Below are 25,891 nucleotides of genomic sequence, written 5' to 3' on the forward strand. Positions count from 1 at the left end.
TCAACAACTGGGATAGATTCAAACTAAAAAGCTTTCTCTCAGCAAAGGAAACTATCAGAAATGTGAAGAAAGAGCCTACAGAGTGGGAGAAAATCTTTGCCAATCATACTTCAGATAGAGCACTAATCTCCAGAATCTATAAAGAACTCAAAAAACTCAACAACAAGACTACAAATAACCCAATTGACAAATGGTCTAAGGAAATGAACAGACAATTCACAGAAGAAGACCTACAAACAATCAACAAACATATGGAAAAATGTTCAACATCTCTAGGAATAAGAGAAATGCAAATCAAAACCACCCTAAGATTCCATCTCACCCCAATCAGAATGGCGATTATCAAGAACACAAGCAACAACAGGTGTTGGCGGGGATGTGGGGAAAAAGGTACACCTATACATTGCTGGTGGGGTTGCAAATTAGTGCAGCCACTCTGGAAGGCAGTATGGAGATTCCTTAGAAAACTTGGAATGGAACTACCATTTGACCCAGCTATCCCACTCCTTGGCCTATACCCAAAGGACTTAAAATCAGCATACTACAGAGATACAGCCACATCAATGTTCATTGCTGCTCAATTCACCATAGCCAGATTGTGGAACCAACCTAGATGCCTTTCAGTTGAAGAATGGATAAAGAAAATGTGGCATATATATACAATGGAATATTACTCTGCCATAAAGAATGATAAAATTATGGCATTTGCAGGCAAATGGACGAAATTGGAGAATATCATGCTAAGTGAGATAAGCCAATCTCAAAAAACCAAAGGAAGAATGATCTCGCTGATAAGTGGATGATGATACATAATGGGGCGTGGGAGGGGTTAGTTTTAGGGTTAGAGTGAGGGTTAGGGAGGGGGGCAAGAATGGGGGAAGGAAGGACTGTATAGAGGGAAAAGAGGGATGGGAGGGGTGGGGGGAAGGGGAAAAAATAACAGAATGAATCAAACAACATCACCCTATGTAAATTTATGATTACACAAATGGTATGCCTTTACTCTATGTACACACAGAGAAACAACATGTATCCCATTTGTTTACAATAAAAATAAATAAATTAAATAAATAAATTAAAAAAAAAAAACAAAAAAAACTGGAGTTCAGGAGAGGCACATCGTTCCTCTCCTTTCTGAGAGGACCCACTCTCTCTTTTGAGAGTATCCCCTTTACCTTTTCCCTCTCCCTTCAATAAACTCATTCCTGGTACTCTAAAAAAAAAAAAAAAAAAAAAAAGAAGCTTTTACATTTGATACCATACCAAAAAAAAAAAATTGGAAACTTTCGTGTTTTAAAAGAAAGCAAGAAAACAATTCAGAGAAATGAAGAATGTTTTTGCAAATCATATATTTGTTAAGAGAATTATATATAGAATATATAATGCACTCAAAGCTAATTTTAAGAAGCAAATAATCAACTAAAATGAGCAAAATATCTGAATAAATATTCATCAAAGAGCAGGTATAGGTTGCAAAGAAGTACACTGAAGATGTGCACTGTTGTTAGCCTTTAAGGAACTGCAAATCAAAATCACAATGCAATACTGCCTCCATCTTGCTAGGAAGGCTGTACTAAAAATATTCATGATAATGAGTGTTGGAGAGGATGTGAAGAAATTCAAACACTTATATGCTGCTGGTGGGAATGAATAACAACATAGGCCCTTTCAAAACAGTCTGGAAATTCCTCACAATTAAAAAAAAGTTACCACAAAAGTATTGATTTCACTCCCAGGTATGTACCCAAGACAAATAAAATACATATCTGTTCATAAAAGCATTATTCTTAATAACTAAAAGGTGAAAGCAATATAAATGCTCATCAATGGAAAAATGGTTAAAATGTGGTATCCATTAAATATAATGCTTTTTTTGTCAATAAAAAGGAATGGATATCTCCTAAACACTGATGAACCTCAAGATGTTATACCAAGTATAAAGACATAGATGGAGACCACATATCATAAAATTTTATTTATATGAAATATACAGAATAGGCACAATTAAAGAGGCTAAAAACAGATTAGTATTTTCCTGGGGTTGGGGGAAGAGAAGAATGTGGAGGGATTGCTTAATGGGTTTTGGATTTCTATTTAGGTGATATAAATGTTCTGGAACAAGAGACTGGTCATATTGCTGAATGTTGGGAATTTATTTCATGCTGATGAATTGTGTTCTTAAAAAATGGTTAAAGGGATAAATTCTGTATTGCATGTATTAAACAATGGTTTTTGCAAAAAAAAAAAAAAAAAACATTTTTTTTTATTTTTTTATTTCTATATAATATCATGTTACACATTTTTAATACCTTACTGGATAGCAAGAAACTATTCCTCCCAGGGGTAGTCAATTCTAACAGAGCAAGGTCTCCCTAAAAGTATTTCTCTGATATGTAAACTAAACAATTCAGAGTCACACCTCTTCTATCCGGCCTTATCATTCAAAGAAGAAATAGTCTTCCCCCTTCGTCATCCCAGGGTCAGTACCAGAAATCTAGCAATCACTCCTTACAATCCAAGATACTCTGGGATCATTCAAAATAGCCAATCCTGAACTGACGGTGTGAGGCCCACAGTCAGAGGCAAAGGTTCACCAAAAACCAAGACCTAATTACAGAACTTCAGAATACACCCCCTAACCATTGCTACCCCCAAGACCTAACCACATTAATAAATTAATAATTAATAATTAATAGCATGTCATTTTAGTCAGTACATCATGGTTGGCTATCATGAAAAAATTGCAAGGCATTCTAAAAGGCAAAAAATAATATTTGAAGAGACAGAGCAAGCTAAGTACTAGACTTAGATATGTCAGAGATGGTGGAATTATCAGACTTGGAATTTAAAACAAGTATGATTAATATGCTAAGCGTTCTAATAGTTAAAGAAAACAGTATGCAAGAAAGATATTAAATGTAAGCAAAGACATGAAAATTCTAAGAAAAATCCAAAAATATATATTAGTCAAAAATGCCAAGACAGAAATGAATAATGTTTCTGTTGGGCTTACTGGGAGAGTCCACAGGGTTAGGGGAAGAATCTCTGAGCTTGAGAATATCTCAATAAAAACCATCAGAACAGGAAAACAGAAAAAAAAAAAAAACTTATAAAAACAAAACAAAATATCCAAGAATCGTGGGACAACTAAAAAAGGTATGAGAAATACATAATGGGAACACCAAAAGGCAAAAAAAGAGAATGGAACAGGTGAAATAGTTGAAGCAATAATGACTAAGAATTTCTCCAAATTAACATCGGGCGTCTTACCACAGATCCAGAAAAGTCAGAGAACACACGCGGGATGAAAGCCCCAAAAAACTACACCTAGGACTCTCATTGTCAAACTACAGAAAATCAAAGATTAAAAAAAAAAATCCTAAAAGAAGTCAAAGGAAATAAACAGTGCTATGTTCTGAACATCAGTCAGTCCCCTCCAAAACTTGTGTTGAAAATTACTTGCGGGCTGGGGATGTGGCCTCAGTTGGTAGAGTGCCTGCCTCGCAATCACAAGGCCCTGGGTTCAATCTCCAGCACAGCAAAAAAAAAAAAAAAAGAAAAAGAAAAGAAAAGAAAAGAAAAGAAAATTACTTGCCATTGTAATAGTTCAAACAGTTGGAACTGTTAAGAGGTGACTGAGCCAGAGGTACCTCATGGGTAGCATTACTGCCATTACAAAAGGGTGAATTTGGTCTGCTTTTGCTCTGTTCTTTTGCCATGTAACAATGCAGTAAAAAGACCATTGCCATATGATGACACTGATACTGGACTTTCCAGATGCAAGAACCATGAACCAATAAATTTCTGTTCCTTACAAATCAGTTCATCACAGATATACCTTGATGGCAACATAAAATATACTAAGACAAACACCTTACCTATAGAGGAGCAAAGATAAAAATTACACTCAACTTCTCAGAAACAAGGTAAGCAAGAGAGTAGAGTGAAATATCTGAAGTGCTACAAGAAAAAGAAAGGAAGGAAGGAAGCAAGCAAGCAAGCTAGCTTCACCAATCTCCAAATCTGTACTCTGCTAAATTATCTTTCAAAAGCGAAGAAACAAAAACTTTCTCAGACAAATAAAAATAAGGGGAATTTATTGCCAGTGGACTTGCCTTGAAAGAAACGTGAAAAGAATTCTGTAGAGAGAAAGAAACTGATAAAAGTTGGCAGCTTGGATTACATAAAGAAAGGAGGAGCATCAGAAAGAAAAAGTAAAGATAAAACACTTATTTTTCTTAATCCATCTGATAACAGATTACTCAAAATAAAAGCAATTATACAAATAATCCAGTCAACAAATGGGCTAAGGAAATGAACAGACACTTCACAGAAGAAGATCTACAAGCAATCAACAGATATATGAAAAAATGTTCAACATCTCTAGGAATAAGAGAAATGCAAATCAAAACTACCCTAAGATTCCATCTCACCCCAATTAGAATGGCGATTATCAAGAACACAAGCAACAATAGGTGTTGGCGAGGATGTGGGGAAAAAGGTACACTCATACACTGCTGTTGGGATTGCAAATTAGTGCAGCCACTCTGGAAAGCAGTGTGGAGATTCCTCAGAAAGCTTGGAATGGAACCACCATTTGACCCAGCTATCCCACTCCTTGGCCTATACCTAAAGGACTTGAAATCAGCGTACTACAGAGATACAGCACATCAATGTTCATAGCTGCTCAATTCACAATAACCAGATTGTGGAACCAACCTAGATGTCCTTCAATTGATGAATGGATAAAGAAAATGTGGTATATATATACAATGGAATATTACTCTGCCATAAAGAATGATAAAATTATGGCATTTGAAGGCAAATGGATGAAACTGGAGAATATCATGCTAAGTGAGATAAACCAATCTCAAAAAACCAAAGGACGAATGATCTCGCTGATAAGCAAATGATGACACATAATGGGGGGTGGGAGGGACTAGTGTTAGGGTTAGAGTTAGGGTTAGGGTTAGGGTTAGGGAGGGGGCAAAAATGGAGGAAGGAAGGACTGTATAGAGGGAAAAGAGGGGTGGGATGGGTGGGGGCGAGGGAAAAAATAACAGAATGAATCAAACAACATTACCCTATGTAATTTATGATTACACAAATGGTATGCCTTTATTCCATATACAGAGAAACAACGTGTATCCCATTTGTTTACAATAAAAAAAAACTTAAAAAAATAAAATAAAATAAAAACAATTATGTATTTGATTATGTCTGCTTATGTATAAGTGAAATTAATGGCAGCAATGATATAAGAGATGGGAGGAGGAATTAGCATTATTTTGTTATTTTCAGGTATCTGTGAAGCAACAGAAGTATTACTTAAAATTGGATTTGGATTCATTGTAAATTAAAAAAAAATTTTAATTGTGAACTTCAGGACATCACTAATATAAGTAGAAAGAAAACAGGTATAACTGATGTCAGAAAAAGACAGAAAATGGAATTGTATATAATAAAATTTTAAATTAAAACCATGAAAGTCAGAAAAATAGTGAAAACAAAAACAGAAACAAAGAGCAAGGCCAACAATAGAAAGCAATAACAAATATGATAGACATTAATGCAACTATATCAATAACTACTTTGAATGTCAACAGAATAAATGCACCAGTTAAAAGGGGGAGGGGAAAAATAAAATAAACATCATTACCCTATGTAAATGTAAAAAAAAAAAAAAAAGACACTGTCAAAATGAATCAAGAAATACAAATCAGTGTGTATCCTATCAGTCTGAAGTCTGGCAGAGAACTATTCATGAAATAAACAAAGGGCTTAGCTTTCCTCATTATCACCACTTTGAGTACATTATTCCAGAAAACAACTTATTCAATTACCCTGTTAAATGTTTACTAATGTGGGATTAATTTTCTACTCATCAAAAATGAATCAAATCATTCTACAAATAAGCATAAAATATAAAGCCAAAAATATGATTCACATGTTTAAAGAGATCCATTAATTATCAACATAAAATATAGTCTCTCTCTGCTAATATAGTGCTTTTTAAAAGAATAGAAACTGCATTTGGTTCAGTAATTAATTCAATTAGAAATATACATATTAGCTGGGCACAGTGGCACATGCCTGTATTCTTAGCAATTTAGGAGACTGAGGTAGGAATATCACAAATTTGAGGACAGACTCAGCAACCCTGTTTCTAAATAAAATAAAAAATAAAAAGGACTGGGGATGAGGCTCAGTGGTAAAGTGCCCCTGGGTTCAATTCTCAGTACCACAAAAAAGTAAAAGAAAAAAAAAATGTACATATTATGAGTCAACTTAAATCCAGAACAGGTAAAACGATACTTGTTGAATTTGCCTGAAATTGGTTTACTTGCTTTCAATATTGCTACCATTTTCTATTTTACGTACATTTCTTTTAGAAGAAAACTTAACCTGCCATTCCTCTTTAATTACATAATCATCTGTATGTTCTGAATACATCAGTATGGAAATAATACTGATTTGTCCTCTGAAAATTGACAGATATCTCACAATAAGGTACTGACAGAAATAAAGAGCCACTAAGTAACAAAACATTTTGTCAGTATCAGGAGCAGTACTTACACAGCTGTAGATAGACAGATACACAGACACATACATAGACTATATGAAACATGGAATAACAGTTGAGTATGTATCCTGCACTCACAGAATAGGCACAAAGAGATTACCACTAGAAAACAGGAGGTGGGAAAAGAAACTTTTTATTCTGTATGATTATATACAGTGTTAATTTTTAAAATGAAAATATGTCTTTATGTTGCTTATGTTTAAAAATGAAATGTGAATACTGACAGCAATGGCGCCAAACAATGAGCACAAAGGACACATTACACCCTGAAATACCCCCCAAAACTCTCTCAGACAACTCGTTGATGCCACAGTCCCACACATCAAAGGCTAAATTAGTGAACCAAAGTTATGTTCCCCTGGGGTAAACATATTATAGATTTTATGCTACAAATTCGCATTCTCAATATCCATTTCCATTCCACTTGCTTTTGTCTCCTTTTTCATTATTGTTCATAGTTCAGTTTGTCAGTTTAATTTTGTACTGCTTTGTAGCTATCCACAGTAATTACAATGTTTAACGCTGTATCTTAGGTTGAGATAAATATAGCAGTTTAAATGCATATGGTCTGACCAATCTTTTGACTTCCACCTCCACACACACACACACAAAACCACTCGCCCCCACATACACTCACATGCATGCACAGTCTCACTAGTGCTATATATTTCACCTTCCTATTTCCCCGTTACCTTCCACAGTATATCTGATGATAACATTTTTATTGATACTATAGTAAACATCTGATAAATGTAATCAAAATATGTACACTATAATAAATCAAAATGACATACCCATCTATCAAACCCCCTCCACTCATTCTAATCAGATAATGACCTTTTTCACCCCTAGTGTTTTACTACAAAAGGAGAAAGTAGCACTAAAGCAAAAATATTCATAAAAAAAGGAAAAAATAAAAGTAAATGTTTAGGTCATCGAGACTAGAAAGGAAGTTCATCTAAAAGATTTGTGTCAGATAAAATGATAATTTGACAGTTCTACATGTATTCTGCTTAATCCAAAGTTATGACAAACAAGTAGCTTTCACGTGGACAAAAGAGTTAAAACATCACCATAAAACAGCCTTTCTGGAATTTACTCTGTAGAAAAAGCAGGGGTTTGTTTCTTTTTTTTTGTTTTTTTGTTACTGTTGTGGCTAGTGATCTTATGTAAATCTATGATCTTTCTTTGACAGAATATTCAGTTTACATATTGAGGTGAAAATAAGCATTTCCTATCTTATTTTCATTTGGAAGTGTTAAATTTTTCAATACCTATTTTTAACTTTTTTTTGTGTATTCTTTGGAGACAGAATGCATCCTTATCAAAATAATATTAAAAACCTAGAAAAAAAAAAGGAGATAGATCATAAAAATCTAGACCTAATCAGAAGTGTAGAACAAGAACAATATTTACATTTAGAAGTTGAGTTAAAAATCTAGAGTTGGGCTACTGGGATTCATTTCCCAAACTCTAAAGCCTTCAAATTATAGGATATTTAGCAATTTGCTTGCCTCTAGTTTTCTTATTGGTAAAATGAGCACAGTTATAGTACTTAATTCTCATAAGATTCTTACAGAATTAAATGCAATTAAATGGTGCGTAGATGTCTAATAAATACTAGCTCTTATTAGCACAGATTTAGAAACTGAGGCCTAAAGAGTTGGTGTTTTTCCTCAGATAATTTAACCAGCAAATGGCAGAATTAGCATTAAAACTTCAAACCCCTGATATTTTTGTATTTTATTTCTTTTCTAGTAAGATCACTTTGTTTGGGGACAGGGGACACAACTCAGTGGTAAAGAACTTCCCTAGCATGCACTGGGGCGGGGGCGGGGGGTAGGGAATTCACTTTGTAGTCTGAAGAAATTACTTTCAAAGGAGAAGATAACAGAAAATCCCTCAGATAAGCATGGCCTAGATTTAACAGAAGGAAGGAACTCAATGAAGGTGTGTATGTATGCATGCAGGTAAACATGCACAACAAAATAAGAAACAAGAAGGATGGATGAAAAGTACCGGCAAGTTCTGTGATACAGGCACAAAATTTCCAATTAGACTTTTTAATGATATAATTCATTAGAGCATAATTACATTTCTTATTAAATGATTAATTATAAGGTTTGAAGAAAAGGTCATGTTGAATGTTAATTATATGTCCTTTAAGGAATTTCAAAGATATTAACAATGGTATTCATTATAAATTAATTTAAACTCTTGGAAGGCAATTTGGTATTATAGTTAAAAATTCAAAATGTATACATCCTTTCACTAACTGATACAACCAGGAAGAATTTATCCTACAATTAATTTAAAGAAATGTGTGATAATAAAATAAAATGATACTGGATGCATTATCAGCAAACTAAATACTGCAAAAAATTGAAGCCTTCATTAACAAGGAAATTATAATTATCATGCATCTATGTAATGGAATATATGGGATGATACAAATGTTCCTTGAAATAGATTATTAAATTAAAGAATATCGAGGTATATAAGAATTTGTGCCAGAGTAATATTTATTTTTTTAAAACATTGGAAAGAGATATTCAAATGTGTTAACACAAGAAAATATTGCAGAGACATCCAAGAAAAATAACAGAAAATGGGATTGAGAACAGGGGGCATAAAGATGGAAAACACATTTATTTTCACAAAGCAGAAATATATACAAACATGCATCTATTTTAACCATATATAGGTTCAGCATCCCTAATTCAAAAATACAAAATCTGAAATTCCCCCAAACTGAAAATTTTCAAATTTGGGGGTTAGTGATGCTCAACTGGTAAAATCTATACAAATATTCCAAACTAAAAAAATATGAAATCTGAAACGCTTCTGGTTCTAAGCATTTCAACCTGTACATATACTAATTTTAAAACTGAAAGAAAAATAACAAGTAAAAATGAGTCAAAGATTGTTTAAAACAGAAATAGACCAACAGGTATAATGGAGGACAAATTTTCAAGTAGAGAATTTGAAGTTTTCACTGATATATAAGTGAAGAGTCTTACCTGACACTTAGCACTACAGTATTTGGCAACTCGGCATTGAGAGCATCTCATCAACTTTTCCTTCCTGTGGTTAAAAAAAAAAATCCTTATTAGGCAATGAGTAAGAAACATATGGTTGTAGGAAGAAAAAATAAAAAATCAACATGTTCTGCTCACTCCATATGGTCCTTTAAGATTTACATTTTCACACCCTCTGAAAATGAACTTCAGTGTGAGATATTTAAATAATGACTAATACTCCTGTGTTGAATTGTGGTATGATAACCCTGGCACAGTGGCACACACCTATAATCCCAGCAGATCAGGAGGCTGAAATGGGAGAATCGAGAGTTTAAAGCCAGTCTCAGCAACTTAGCAAGGCCCTAAGCAACTCAGTGAGAATCTGTCTCGAAATAAAATACTGGGGATGCGGCTCAGTGGTTGAGAGTCCCCGGGTTCAATCCCCATACCAAAAGAAATTGTGGTTAATATACATAACAAAAAATTTACACTTCAACCACTTTTAAGCATATAGTTCAGTGGCAGTAAGTACATTCACAGTGTTATACAATTACCAACACCACTGTTTTTTGTTAACTAAGTTTAATTAAAATACAGATTCCTATTTAGACAAAAAGACTTCACTTCATAGAGACATTAATCTCTCCTTATTAAATTCAAAATCCAGTACATCTATTACTTGGAAATACAGGTCGATTATCCCTTATCTGGAATGCTTGAGACCAGGACGTGTTTTGGATTTGGAGTTTTTTTTACTTTATTATATTTGTATATACATAATGAGATACCCTAGGGGACCCAAGACTAAACACAAAATTCATTTATGCTTCATATACACCTTATAAAAAGCTTAAGGTAATTTTATACAACATTTTTAGTGTACTTATAATTTACAACCTGTCACATGAAGTCAGGTTTGAAATTTTCCACATGTTGGCATCATGTCTACATGAGAAGTTTCAGATTTTAAAGCACTGTGGATTTTGGATTTCAGATCAGGGAAGCTCAACTTGTATGTACTCTATACCCATAAAATGCAAAAATTTTATGTCTTTGTTTTTCAAATAATTTATTTATGAATATGCTCCCTCTGGGAAATGATTTTTAAATTCCATTAAATTTTATTACTACTTTAGACATGCTGATTTGAGATACTTCAAAGTTATCTCCCCCAAATCACCTAATTAACAAAAAAACAGAAAAATTTTAAAGTTGAATTATAAAATAAAAACAGTAAATTTGCTGATAACATCAATAGTGACAAGACAATGAATGGTTTCACATTGGCCAAGAATACCAGAAGTCAAAGTGTAATATATCAATAATAAAGCACAATGTCTCCTTCTAAGCCTATACTGATGTTCCAAGTACTGGGTTAAAGTTCTTTAGATCTGGTAACCCATGCTACAATTGAAATAGTCATATAAGGTATGCATTACTATGCCCACTTTAGAGATACTTCAATACACTTTCAAAGATTAAAAAGTAGACATTACAATTCAAATTGACTCAGGAAAAATGCCATAGAGAGAATGTGGCAGGTGATTCTGAAAGGAATAGGATAGAAAATCAGAACCTGGATATACCAGAAGAGAAGTGAAGATGAGGACATAAAACATGGGAGAATAAAAGTCTAAATAAAGTAAAAAAAATGCCTCCCACCCTGCAATTATTAAACTTTATCTACCAGATATCAACACTCCAGATAACAAATCAAATCCAACCTATCCTGTCCTGATGTTTTGCTTTTAAACACCATGTTATATAACCACTCCTAAATAAAACTGGAAAAAAATTCAGTTCCACAAGTTCTTTATGAGACACACTTCAAGCAAAAGGACATATAATATAGGATAAAAAGGATACGCCAGGCAAAGATTAACTAGAAAAAAGGCTGTGTCACTATATCAATATCAGAAAAAAGGAGACTTTAAGCTCAAACCCATTATTAGAGATAAAGGACAAAATGCAATGACAGACTGTCTAGTTACCAAGTGTTAACATACCTAGTAACAAATGTACCCAGTTTCAAAATTCATAAAACACAAGTGACAGATCTAAAAAGAAAAAAAAATGATTAATATGCAATAATTTAATTCATGTAATGACCTTAAAATAGTGCCTGGGATACATTAAGTAATGTGTAGGAGTTAGCTATTACTATGAAAAGCACCCATACTATAAATGGTACCCATTAGCCATTTATTAAAAGTGCTCATGCATACTAGGACAAAAAATCACCAGAGAATGAATAATATGGATCATTTTCTCCAACCATAAGGAATTAAATTAGAAACCTGTAACAAAAAGAAACCCAGTAAAATCTCACATGCATAGAAATTTAAATGCATACTTTCATATTCCTCAAGGACCAAAGAAGAATTAAACAGAGATTAGAAAATATACTAGGACTAAATAACAGAAAAATACTCAAACTTGATAGGTAAAGTTAAAGTAGTACCTACTGGAATATTTATAACTTATATGTTTAAAAAGAAGAAAACTGAAAATTAATGCTATGCCTGCACATCAATATCTTAAATTTTAAAATAATAGAAAATCAAGGAAAGCATAAGGTAAGAAATTATAACCATAAAGAAAATATTTTTTAAATGAAATGGAACACAGGATACAACTGAGTGGATTAACAAAACCAGAAAGGCAAATACCATCAATAATTCTTGTAAGATTATATAAGAAAAAGAGAATTCACAAATACATACTAAGAATAAAAGGGAATACATGAGTCAGTAGAAAGCTGGGGGTAGTAGTGCATGCCTGTGATCCCAGTGGCTCAGAAGACTGAGGCAGGAGGATTGCAAGTTCAAAGCCAGCCTCAGCAACTTATCGAGGCCCTACACAACTTAGTGAGACCATGTCTCCAAAAAAAGAGAGAGACAGTAGAGATTTTAAAACCCACAAGAGAGAATTCTGGGGAAATGACAGCTGTAATATAATTTTTAATTTCCCTGACTCTCCTCAAATAACAGAACAAAGCAAGAACAATAACAAAGACAGCAAAACACAACCACCACTCTCCACCCTGGAAAATATCTACAACAAAGCCAAAATATGAGTAGGCAAAACAAAAGAAAAAAAGAAAGAAGAACAACCCACTTGTGATTCAGACATCTAAACTGAATCATAATATCTTCACCCACTGGGAACAAAGACTCACTGGGGCTTCCTACAGTTCTATAAATAGAAGAGGCCCCAAACTGCCAAAAGATAACCAGTATAGAGTGTGGGGCCAAAACTGAAAATTCCTTATGTTGAAACCCAAGGTTGAGATCACCCGGGGTTCCCGGAATCTGCCTTCCTCAGATCTAGCCTCTCAGATTTTCCCTCATTTCCCTTTTTCTTTTCTAAGTTATTTAGAGGCCATTTCTGTGCCTGGAAATAAAGAGCCCAAACTCTGCAAAGTATTTTTTCTCTGTTCTAAAAATAATGGGCAGAATAAAAATACCTAAGAAGATCGGTGATGAACAGTGATCAAATATCAACGCCTGGTCTCCTGCCTCCCATGTCTACCACCCAGAGACCTGAATGCATCTTAACACAGAATACTGGCTAACTAAACAATAAATGATGCAAAGTAATTCAATAATTTAATTGCTATTTGCTGTGTGAGAGAAATTCCCTAACAGATTATTTAAACGTTTGGGGTTTTTAACATAAAAAATAAATTCAAAGTCACAAGCTTTAGGAGGTGGTGGGGAGGAAGGTCAACTGAATCTTAGAAAAAGTCCAATGTGCTTGATTAAGACCAACCATTGAGCCTTTTGAAGAGTTCCTGCTTTTCTCAAGGGTTAAGCACCCTAGCAAGGGTCCCTGCAAAGAAAATAGTGAGAGGGGAAAGGAGGTAGCAGAAACACAACTGCCTGATATTTTATGAAAGCATTCTTTTCTCTTAAAAAAAAAAAAAATCAGCACGTCATTTCCAAATGAAAAGCACATTTCTTGAAAATAGCAACGAAAAAATGTCAAATCAAAACCAGAAATAATTAGCACTCTTCTGGGAAAAAGAGTGCTTATTTTAGGTAGTTCCTGCTGCTGAAACAAGAAATAGTGAATGGAAGTTGGGGAAAGGTACATTTTATCTTATTGAAAAATTTTTTTCAATAAGAACAACTGTTAAAAAAATCAAATGATATACTCTGTAAAGCATGGAGTTCCCAGCAACTTTACATGTTGAAGGGGAACTTCACAGGCACATTTGCTAGACATGATGTGAAGGAAATTCCAGCACTGCAAAGGAAATAGAGTCAGGTGTTTCCTTCCAATTCCAAAATTATTTGGTTTTGCTTCTCTTGTGCAACCAAAAAATACAAACTAAACTTGAAGATGACGAATGTTGTGCATATAATAAGTCAAAGTATGGCAATACTGAAAGAGTGGAAAAGTGTGATGAATGTACAATTCTCACAGATTGCAGAAACATCTTGTTTGCAAAGTGATTGTCTCATGAGTCCATCCAGAACGGGAATTTCTCAATGAAAAGCAATCTAGAAAGACATGGTAAGAATGCATTCATCATAGAAAAGTGCTTTTTTTTAACCTCCTTTTCCCCTCCACTTAAGAGATGAATGGTAGAATTCTACTTCCAACTAAGAGAAGATATTAAAATCATTTTTTACCAAAGTAAATGGGATCTTTAGCAAACCATCTTGGGGAAAAAAAAAGCATAAAAGAATTCCTATCACTTGTTTACATAAACTCTGACTACCACAAAACAGAGTGTCAAATCAGAGAAAATTCTCTGATTTCTCAGTGTCTCAGACACAGTGGTTCCTGAAGCATGATAAATTAAGTTCTCTCTTCCAAGTATAGACTGGGCCATAATTAGTTTCTCTAACAGTCTAAGTTACTGAAATGTAGAAATGAAATAAAAAATAAAGTAAAATTAATTGTTCTTTCAGTATACAAATCAAGAAGTGTTATGGTTTGGATATGAGATGTCCCCCAAAAGCTCCTGTGTAAATGTAGGAATATTCAGAGGTAAAATGACTAGATTATGAGAGCTGTAACATAATCAGTTGGTCCTGGTTTGAATGGAATGACAGGGTGTTAACTGTAAGCAGGAAGGGCATGGCTAGAGGAGGCGGGTTACTGGGGGTATGCCCTGGAAGGGTACATCCACCCTGCATCCCTTACCAGACCCCAACCCCTTTCTAGCTACCATGAACAGAGCAGAGCTCCTCTGCCTCAATCTTCTTCCACGATCTTCTGCCTCACCTTAAGCCCAGAACAACAGAATTGACCCACAGTAGACTAAACCTTAAACAATTTCAGCCAAAATAAACTTTTCCTCCTCAAAGTTGTTCTTGTTGGGTATTTTCACCATAGCTATAAAAGGCTGACCAACACAAGAAGCCAGATATAGGTACCAGGGACCCATTGTCTCAGAAATCAAAAGGAATCAATAGGTTCCCAAATTTCAACTACAGAGGTGCTATTTAGGGGACCATCTCTAACCTTCTTGGGTGTGGGGGCGGGCAGAGGGTGGGGTGGTATCCCACTGTTTTAGAAACACTGTTCTAAAACAATATGGTCAGTTACCAGACAGAGGAAGAGAAAGTTCCAGGATATAGAAAACAAAGACATTTTAGTGACTGTCATTTTTTCCCATTCCTAGCACCTGCACAAATTCTCACTTTAATAAACAGACAAAAAAAAAATTCATTCATAAAACATTCATATATAATATACTTATTACATAGGGCTCTTTCTTAAAGTTTTCTTAGACTATGATCCTCTAGAAGTTTCTTAGTATGCCTAGTACTTAATGTCCCTCAACAGCAATATTCACAAGGGGAGGTACCTGGATCTTTCATGACCCTCTGGGCCCAGGGACAAGATGTGATACCTCAGTGCAGCACTACAACCTCCTACCCTCTGAGGCACACTCATTCAGATGAAATATAACCCAATAAAGTCAGAAAGCCTAACAGTCTTTTACACACTGAATAATATCTCAAGAACCAGCTGGGTACGGTGGCACATGCCTGTAATCCCAGAGGCTTGGGAGGCTGAGGCAGGAAGATCATGAGTTCAAAGTCAGCCTCAGAAACTTAGTGAGGCACTTAGCAACTCAGTGAGACCTTGTCTCTAAATAAAATATTAAAAAGGGCTGGGGATGTGGCTCAGTGATTAAGTACCCCTATGTTCAATCCTCAGTACCAAAAAAAAAAAAAATCTCAAGAACCAGAATTTAACTTGCGGTTGATCAATATGATCTTCAAGAAGAAATCTGAACTGAGAAAAAAGACTAGGGTATATTAAATAAAACCTGCACCTATAATTCCTAAAGAGACAGTGTTGGTTTGAAAAGGTCTAATTTCATACCACATGCCTTAAAACAAGTTTCAAGGTTCTCTGAATAGAATTCCTTTGAAAATATTTTTCACACAATTAAGACCTAAGATGCTTTTGGGAGGTAAAATGCACATGAGGAATACTGAATGCTATAATGGGTAAACTCTCTAAAAATAAATCCAGGTTGGGGTTGTGTCTCAATGGTAGAGCGGTTGCCTGGCATATGTGATGCCCTGGCATATGTGATGCCCTGGTTCATATAAATAAGTAAACTAAAGATCCATTGACAACTAAAAAAAGAATAAATTCCAAAGAGAAAAATGTTTCATTTTTAATGAAGAAGGTCAAAAATAACTAAGTAAAGTCTATATATTATTTTTAAAACAGACCACAGAAATAATTCCTTTATGTTTATATATATCTTTGAAATATAAGAATCCTGATTCATTAGAAATGTTAATGTCATACTGTCATATAGCCAAGAATTTGGCTGTTCCTCCACAGAAATTTCTGAAGGAAACAAGATTTCCCCAATTAAAATCATGTACTAAAAAAAAAAAAAAAAATCATGTTATTCTAGCAGGGTAGTGTGATTATTGTTATTCTAACCAAATAAAATATGCTGGAAGAGGTTAATCAGAAGATTTGCCTTTGGCATAAATATTCAAAGCAATACAGCAAAGAGATCTTCCATTTTTGTTTATAGATAGTAATTATATTGTTTTGAGTCCAAAGAACTTTTTCAAAATTAGATATTCGCACCCACCATCCACCTAACTATGAAATGGTTTTCAATACAAGGCAACAGATGCAGTCAAAATAATACATAACCATAACAGTAAAACAGAATTGATTTAGATTCATTTTTCTATATTTCTTATCACTTTATTTCACATTTCTAACATTTAAAATAGAAAGCACAAAACTGTAACAATGGTTGATGTTTCAGGGGAAAAGAATCTATGATTCATTCACAGGCATTATACCTTCCTGAAAGAAACATGAACAACTGAAATCCATATTAGCATTTAGGGAAAAGCACAACAAAATATTTGGGACAAGTTAGTCAGGACAGGCAGATGGTCTAGTTGGATATTTCCCTTTCCAGTGTCCTCAGTTCCCTAAACTAAAGCTACTGTCCCTGCAGAGATTGTGTTACTAATGAACACAAACTCTAGTTGTTAATTTGACAAGTGTTCAGTGACTGGCCACTGTGGAACTATCGTGTAAGGTGCTGGATGAAAGACTGCAGAGAGAACAATACCATCACTGCTCCCTGGTGATCACAGTCAAGGGGGATGGATCAACACATGATCACTTGCAGAATGAGCTACAATCCAAAACTGTATTTTTAGTATAGATGACAGAGGACCCAAATTCTGATGAAGGAAAAGTCACTTTCTGGTGGACAGAGAGTAAAGAGCAGAGGGTGGCAGGGGAAAGAGAAGTGAAATGCTTTCAAAATCTGCAGTCCATGCCCACCACCTAGCCATGCAATAACATCACTAAGTCTCAGTTTCCTCCACTGTGAAGTAGGAATACATGACTACTCATCGAACTGTCACACAGATTATATGATCATCTGTAAGTGGCTGCTAACACAGTGCCAAGCAGAGCATGTGGCACAGAGGAGAGATTGAGGTTGCTGAGTACACAAAGTGCTCAAGATCATTTTGTCTATTTCTATTCCATATCAGAAAAAAAAAAAAAAGTTTCTTGTATGCCTCTTCCATGGTTGCTACGGCAGCAAGATCTACATATGCCACAAATCTAGTCATCTGTATTAATTCACACAGATGATACCTAGTATGGCTTTTTGAAATCCACATGTACCCACAGCACCTGGCTATACTTTCAAAGTTTGACTAGCAGCCTGTGTTTCACTGCTAAATCTACACTCACTGAAATATCTAATATTATTATTTTTAATACCATCAGAATGACTGCAAAGTGGTCTGATTTAAGAAACTCTAATTTTGAAGCAGTGAAATGTTTTTGGTTTTTTTGTGGGGGTTAGGTACTGGGGATGAACTCAGGGGCACTCGACCACTGAGCCACATCCCCAGTCCTTTTTTGTATTTTATTTAGAGACTGGGTATCACTGAGTTGCTTAGCACCTCGCCCTTGCTGAGGCTGGCTTTGAACTTGTGAACCTCTAGTCTCAGCCTCCTGAGCCATTGGGATTACAGGCGTGCGTCATCGTGCCCAGTGAAAATGTTTTTTCAGTTTCATTTATAGAAATTAAAATCGCAGGAGACTGTTGAATTTTCAGTAACATTAAAAGACAATTTCAACTCCTAACATTCTGTTTACTTTATGCAAGGTACTACCTATAACGAGTTAAGGAACAAATTAACATTTTTACAAAAGCATAGATTTAAACTTTCCTTGTTATATTAACAATATTGCACTATAAAATGTACAAAGTTGTAGGTCACTTTGATAGCTAATATCTGAAAACTGGTAATATAACGTATTAAAGTACATTTGAGTTTTTCAGGCAGAGCATACAAAAGCAGACTAAAGAAATCTGTGACCAAAATAAATTGCAAGAAGGATTTTTTTCTAGTGACACTACCCGTGTTTCTAAATAGGCAACTTCTTCAGCCTAGTCTAGTAACACAACTGATAATCTTAACATATACATTACATGTCCGTAAATCTTGAAATCAAAAATAACTAAAACATTAGGAAAAAGAAAATAAATCTGACTTGCCCAAAGACTGAACTCAAAACATCATGTAAGTGTGTAAGTGTTGCTAGTACAAATATCACAGAGCATGAATGTTAAAAGTACCACAAGTAAAATTCAGAAGAGCATTTGATCAATATACCATTATACTTAAGCCTTCAAATTCACTCTCTAACTGAAGTAATCTGTTCATTTCAGAGATCTGGAAGCATCTATTCTGCCTGCTTTTAATATTTGCTCTTCTATTTCATAGTTAAGTATATTGCTTTAATTTTTTTTTTCTTTTGCAGTGCCAGGGATAGAACACAGGGCTTCATGCATGCTAGGCAAGTGCTCTACCACTGAACTATTTCTCCAGCCCACTTTTTATCTTTTAACTATGAGCTGCCTCAAGTCCTCCTGGAATTAACAAACATTAATGAAATCTTAAATGACTCACTCACTCTTTTGGAGCATAAAATGACACTTAACAAAAGACTACCATGCTGAGTTAGCTCCCAAATAAAGAAATCTTAAAAAGAGGAGGAAGGTCTAGGGTAAAGGTCAGTGGTAGAATACTTGTTTAGCATACTTGAAGACCTGGGTTTGATTCTTAGCCCTGGGGGGTAGGGAATAGAAAAAACAGAAAATAGGAAGAAAAATGGGGGGCGGGGGGCTTAAGAGACATGGAATTAAATATACACCTGCCAATGTGTTATAATTAATTCTTATTGATTCTTATAAAAAGATCCATCATCTGCTAATATATGTTAAAAGAGAGTTAGCAGGGGCAAATACAGGGGGGGTTTGTTGAGGCCTGTTTTGTCATTCTGTAGTGAGCATGTAACATGGTCAATGGAGGAAGACCCCAAATATCACCCTCACACATTCTACTTAACACCTATCTGAGTTTGAGAATATCTTGTTATGAAATGTAGACATCCTTCCAAAAGGCTATGATTACAAGTCATTTGCAACTTAGAATGAATTACTTTAATCATATTATCATATTGCATTTTTCCATGTAGGTGAGTTTTTAGAAATAAAAATTTTGTTTAGAGGAGGTACAGAAAGGTGAGATAGCAAGATTGAACATTTTTAAAAATCTATGAGGAAAATATGAAAGTGCATCAAAAAGTTAAAAATATATGTTTTCAATTTCCCTAAGATTTGGGCTCAGGCTTAATATGTTCTGAAGTATGGAACACAGAACGTCAACTGCAAAAAAAAAATATTCTAGGAGAACTGTACTTGAACCCTGGCTGTTTCATTTATTGCTCTGTAACTTCAGGCAATAAATGTATTTCCCTGTCCCTAAATTTATTCTAATATTAAATATATAAATAAAAGCTACCTAAAATATTGAAACTATTTTTTCATGTTACACATACTTTGTAAAAGTGTTTTTTCAAACTATGGAAAAATACTGAAAAGAAATAATTTAATTTTTTTGAGTATATGAATTACAGTAATTTCACCTCTTTTTTCAAACTTTTTCCATTTTTTATAACAAGATCATTTAATTTCTATAATCAAATGAACATAAAAATTATAGAAAAGTAAATATGTGTTATTCAACAATCAAATTGTTTGGGGTCACAAACAGAAAGTGACAAATAGGAAATCAACTTTAATTTCAATATGTTTCAACATCTGAGATGGCAAATATAAATATATACTCTGTTTAATCAAAACTTAAATTAAGAGCTGGAGTTGTGGCTCAGTGGTAGAGTACATGCCTGGCATGTGTGAGGCCCTTGGGTTTGATCCTCAGCACTGTAAATTAATAAATAAATTAATTAATTAAAAGACCCACTGACAACTAAATATAAGTTTAACTTATATTAAAATATACTATATTAATCTAATTTATCTCTAAATGACATTTGATGCAAAATGGTTTTATAAAATAAAGCATTTCTTAGTTTTTGATAACATGAGAAGCCAACACCTTAAAATAATGAAATGAGCATCATTATATGATATACAAATGATTAATATTTCTGAATTTAATGTCCTCCACAATATGACAATAAACCATTTCAGAAAAGGAACAGATATTAAAAGGAAGAAAATTTTTGTTTAACAAAACTTTGGTTATTTAGATTCTTTCTGAACAGAAGTTTCTACTTCATCTAATGCTTCTTTTAAAAAATTTATAGACATAGGGCTGGGGTGTGGCTTACTGGTAGAGCTGAGTTTAGCATGTGTGAGATCCTAGGTTCAATCTCCAATACCAAATAGGTAAATAAATAAATAAAAATAAAAACTTAGACACACATGGAGACCTCTTTAACAAGTGATAATACAAATCAAAGGCTATTCTATAAATGACCCCACCATTCATTTACTGATTTATTCTTTTAACAAAAACGTACCAGACCCCTTCCAAATGCCAAGCACTTGATTAGGCATGTGGCAGGGAAATGTCCACTGTTTACCTAACAATACCCAACTCTTCCTCAGTAAGAGAATTGTAGGTTGTTGAAACAAAGCTCTCCATTTCAGGAAGAGTAGGGTGCCAGAATTAGGGGAATAAATCATAACTGACTTGAACAACAACAACAAAAAAAACCTCATTACACCACAGCTATTGACTGGTGTAAAAACAAGCAAAGTGTACCAGTTATGGTTGATGACTTGCAAAGTACATATTATCATTTCTCTTATCCACAGACTCCATATTTGTAAATATAATTTGGATCTTGAATGCTCCCGCAAAAGCCCATATGTTAAAAGGCTTGGTCCTGAATGTGGTGCTATTAGAGGCAGTAGAATCTTGGAAAAGTGAGACCCATCAGGAGGACTTTGGGTCCCTGGGGGCATGCTCTTAAAGGGAATTGTGGAATCCCTGTCTCTGATTTGACTTCTTTACTTCCTGGCTGATGATGTGAACAGTTTTGCTCCACCACACACTTTGCCCAAAATAACAGAACCAATCAATTATGGACAGGAACCTCCTATGAGCCAAAACAAACCTTTTCTCTTCACAAGTTAACTATCTCAGGTATTTCATTTTAGTGGTAGAGAGCAGACTAGCTGAACTACTTATTCAATTTCATTTGTAACCCCCAAATCAATAATTTTATTTATAACCCCAAAGTAGTGAGCACCTTTGCAGTCAGTCTTGGGCATGCATAGAAAGGCAAAAAATTTGAATCACCTGATATAAACATTCCCATTTGAGGTCAAACAAGGAACACCACCTGCTTGTCTCAGATTTCATACTGTAAAATGTCCTTTCCACAGTCCTCTGAGTGCCACACTATTTATAGTGCCACACTAAAAATAGTGTCTCACTATTTTTGGGAATCGTGCTGCCTAAAATAGCCCCTAAGCAAAGTGTCATAGTGTCTAGGGTTCCAAAGCACAAAAAGGCTATGATGTGCCTTTGAGAGGAAATACAGGGATTAGAAAAGCTGTATGAGTTAGAGTGGCTCCCTGCCATGAATTCAGTGTTAATGAGTCAACAATAAAAGGTGTCTTTACACAGAAACACTCATAAAATGTGGTTATGTATTGATCAGTTCACAAGTGTGTTCTGAGAAGAGGTTCACAACAACTTAACCTAGGACAACTCCTAGGAGCAATGATTCAGTATTGGCTAATTCAGTTTTTTTGAGGTGACATTACAAAATGTAACTACTAGAAATAACAAGATTGAACTGTATATCTAGCAAGAGGCTTTTGATCTATTTCAGCTTTCTCAGCACCAGACAGAATAAGAATGAATGTCACCAGATAGAAAGACTGTCACATCAAATTGCCAGTCTCCAATTTTTGGACAAGAAAAATAAGTTAACTATTTACTTAAGTCACTATAGTGGTAGTAGACATATAAAGATGTAACTAAATGGTGCTCCCTCCATTTCACCAAACTGTATGTGCTACTGAAATAACACAGATGTTCTATTCTAGAATGCCCAGTCATATGTACACTGCTTATTGTATGTTCTAGTCATATGTTATTCTCCACTTTTATTTCTGCCTTTTAAGGTTAACAGATTTGCAATAATAGGAAATGACTAAAATGTGATCCTTAATAAAGTCTGCACTTAATTTTATTATGTATTTTAAAACATAAGCTCATATTGTAAAAAAAAATCCATTTGACATGTGGTATAGTCTGACAAACATATTGCCCGATTCAGATACAAATATATACACACGCATTTAATTTTAAAATAAATTTTAATGTTAAATCACAACTTATCATTCCATATTAACGGAACTGATCCCATGTCCATATTGATAGACTTTAGATTACTATTTTAGTTATTATGAGCAATACTATGATGCTCATACTTGCATTGTACACAAAATAAATGGTTTTCCAAAATGTTTTGGTCTCAGTTCAGACTTAAAAATTACTGAAGGATCCCAGGCTGGGAACACTCTACTCAGTTGGTAGAGTGTTTGCCTTGCAAGCACGAGACCTTGGGTTCAATCCCCAGTACCGCAAAAAAAAAAAAAAAAAAAAAAAAAGAAAGAAAGAAAAAAAAATTACTGAAGGATCTCAAAGGTTTTATTTATATAAGTTGTATTAATTAACATTTATGTATTAGAGAATAAATTAAGAACCTTCAAAAATACTTAATTCGGGCTGGGGAGATAGCTCAGCTGGTAGAGTACATGCCTCGCAAGCACAAGGCCCTGAGTTCGATCCCCAGTACCGCAAAAAAAAAAAAAAAAAAAAAAAAAAGATCAACAAAAATACTTAATTCATTTAAAATAATGAACCCACCACATGTTGGCATAAATATTTTTATGAATGATAACTGTATTTTCCAAAACAAAAAAAAGTTAGTGCATTCAGAGGCACTGCTTTATACTTTTGCATATCTCTTTAATGCCTGACTTAATATAAGATAGATGAATTCTCGTTGATGATTCTGCATTGAATCTGTAGCAATGTAGCTTCTGAGAAAACTCCACTGTACACTCATGAGAGAATGAGAGTGAAAAAGGACAAAGAATACTAAACTATTATTATGAAAATAGTTCTCACAAGATCCCTGAGGTCTTTTCAGGCCCTACTCTGACTCCAGTACTTTGGAATATGTATCCCTAGAAGTAGAATCACTATGTTGTAGAGAGGCACAGTTGAACAATTTTATATACTGACAAATGGTTCTCCAAAGTGGTTTTAGGAATTTACACTCCACAGCAGTATAATGAGGGCTGCCTTAAACCCATATCTTATCTCACTTTGCTTTCATTGGGCATTCCCGAGAGTAGCCAGAGTTGAACCACTGAACTAAAATAAGAATAAATAACAGTATACTCAAGCATCCCTCATTCAAAAATCCAAATTCTGAAATGCTCCAAAATCTGAAGCTTTTTGAGAGCCAATATGATGCTCAAAACGGTTCAGATTTTGTATTTTCAGATTAGGGATGCTCAACTGGTAAAAATCTGTGCAAATATTGCAAAAACGGAAAAAACTCTGAAATCTGAAACACTTCTCACCTTAAGGATTTGAGATAAGGGATACCCAATCTGAACTCTGTAAGATTACATTATTGTAATGAGAATTAAATAATCATTCTTGGTTCACAGAAATATTACTCTCATCTTTATTACTTTTTATTAAATTTTTTTAAGGACAAACTCTCAAAAAAAGTTTCTAGATACTATTTGAATTATTTCTGTACTGGATAGAAATATATTGAAATTCTAGAAATTCAAAACTTTATACTATTTATAACACTTGGAATATTTTCCTGGTTATTGTCTGCCCTTCATATACCTTAATAAGAAAGAAAATAAAGAAAACCTTAGAAGATGGAAAGATCTCAAAACAAATAAAATACTCGGGAATCAATCTAACCAAAGAGGTAAAAGATCTCTACAATGAAAACTACAAAACATTAAAGAAAGAAATTGAGGAAGACCTTAGAAGATGGAAAGATCTCCCATGTTCTTGGATAGGTATAACTAATATTGTCAAAATGGCCATACTACCTAAAGTGCTATACAGATTCAATGCAATTCCAATTAAAATCCCAGTGATGTGCCTTACAGAAATAGAACAAGCAATCATGAAATTCATCTGGAAGAATAAGAAACCCAGAATAGCTAAAGCAATCCTTAGCAGAAAGAGTGAAGCAGGGGGTATCGCAATACCAGATCTTCAACTCTACTACAAAGCAATAGTAACAAAAACAGCATGGTATTGGTACCAAAATAGACAGGTAGATCAATGGTACAGAATAGAGGACATGGACACAAACCCAAATAAATACAATTTTCTCATATTAGACAAAGGTGCCAAAAATCTACAATGGAGAAAAGATAGCTTCTTTAACAAATGATGCTGGGAAAACTGGAAATCCATATGAAGCAGAATAAACTAAGCCCCTATCTCTCACTCTGCATAAAACTCAACTCAAAATGGATCAAGGATCTTGGAATCAGACCAGAAACCCTGCATCTTATAGAAGAAAAAGTAGGTCCAAATCTTCATCATGTTGGCTTAGGATCAGATTTCCTTAACATGACTCCCACAGCACAAGAAATAAAGGCAAGAATCAATAACTGGGATAGATTCAAACTAAATAGCTTTCAGCAAAGAAAACTATCAGCAATGTGAAGAGAGAGCCTACAGAGTGGGAGAAAATCTTTGCCACTCATGCTTCGGACAGAGCACTAATCTCCAGAATCTATAAAGAACTCAAAAAACCAAGAATACACCAAGAATACAAATAACCCAATCAACAAATGGGCTAAGGATATGAACAGACACTTCACAGAAGAAGATCTACAAGCAATCAACAGATATATGAAAAAATGTTCAACATCTCTAGTAATAAGAGAAATGCAAATCGAAACTACCCTAAGATTCCATCTCACCCCAATTAGAATGGCGATATCAAGAATACAAGCAACAATAGGTGTTGGAGAGGATGTGCGGAAAAAGGTACACTCATACACTGCTGGTGGGGTTGCAAATTGGTGCAGCCACTATGGAAAGCAGTGTGGAGATTCCTTAGAAAACTTGAAATGGAATCACCATTTGACCAGGCTATCCCACTCCTTGGCCTATACCCAAAGGATTTAAAATCAGCGTACTACAGTGATGCAGTCACATCAATGTTCATAGCTGCTCAATTCACAATAGCCAGATTGTGGAACCAACCTAGATGTCCTTCAATTGATGAATGGATAAAGAAACTGTGATTGATACATATATATATATATATATATATATATATATACACACACACACACACACACACACACATACACAATGGAATATTACTCAGTCATAAAGAAGAATAAACTTATGGCATTTGCAGGCAA

The 25,891-nt window shown here is 34.4% G+C and overlaps 1 protein-coding gene across 1 annotated transcript in view; it reads right to left on the reverse strand.

Annotated features, from left to right (window-relative positions):
* Smyd3 (SET and MYND domain containing 3) overlaps positions 1 to 25,891 on the reverse strand; it is a 734,617-nt gene that overhangs the window by 540,318 nt on the left and 168,408 nt on the right. The window contains exon 2 of the mRNA XM_047521142.1: positions 9,604 to 9,667. Coding sequence (XP_047377098.1) covers positions 9,604 to 9,667 — 64 coding nt within the window. The remainder of the gene's footprint in view (positions 1 to 9,603; positions 9,668 to 25,891) is intronic.

This window comes from Sciurus carolinensis, chromosome 12, assembly GCF_902686445.1.
Source record: "Sciurus carolinensis chromosome 12, mSciCar1.2, whole genome shotgun sequence".
Taxonomy (NCBI): Eukaryota; Metazoa; Chordata; class Mammalia; order Rodentia; family Sciuridae; genus Sciurus; species Sciurus carolinensis.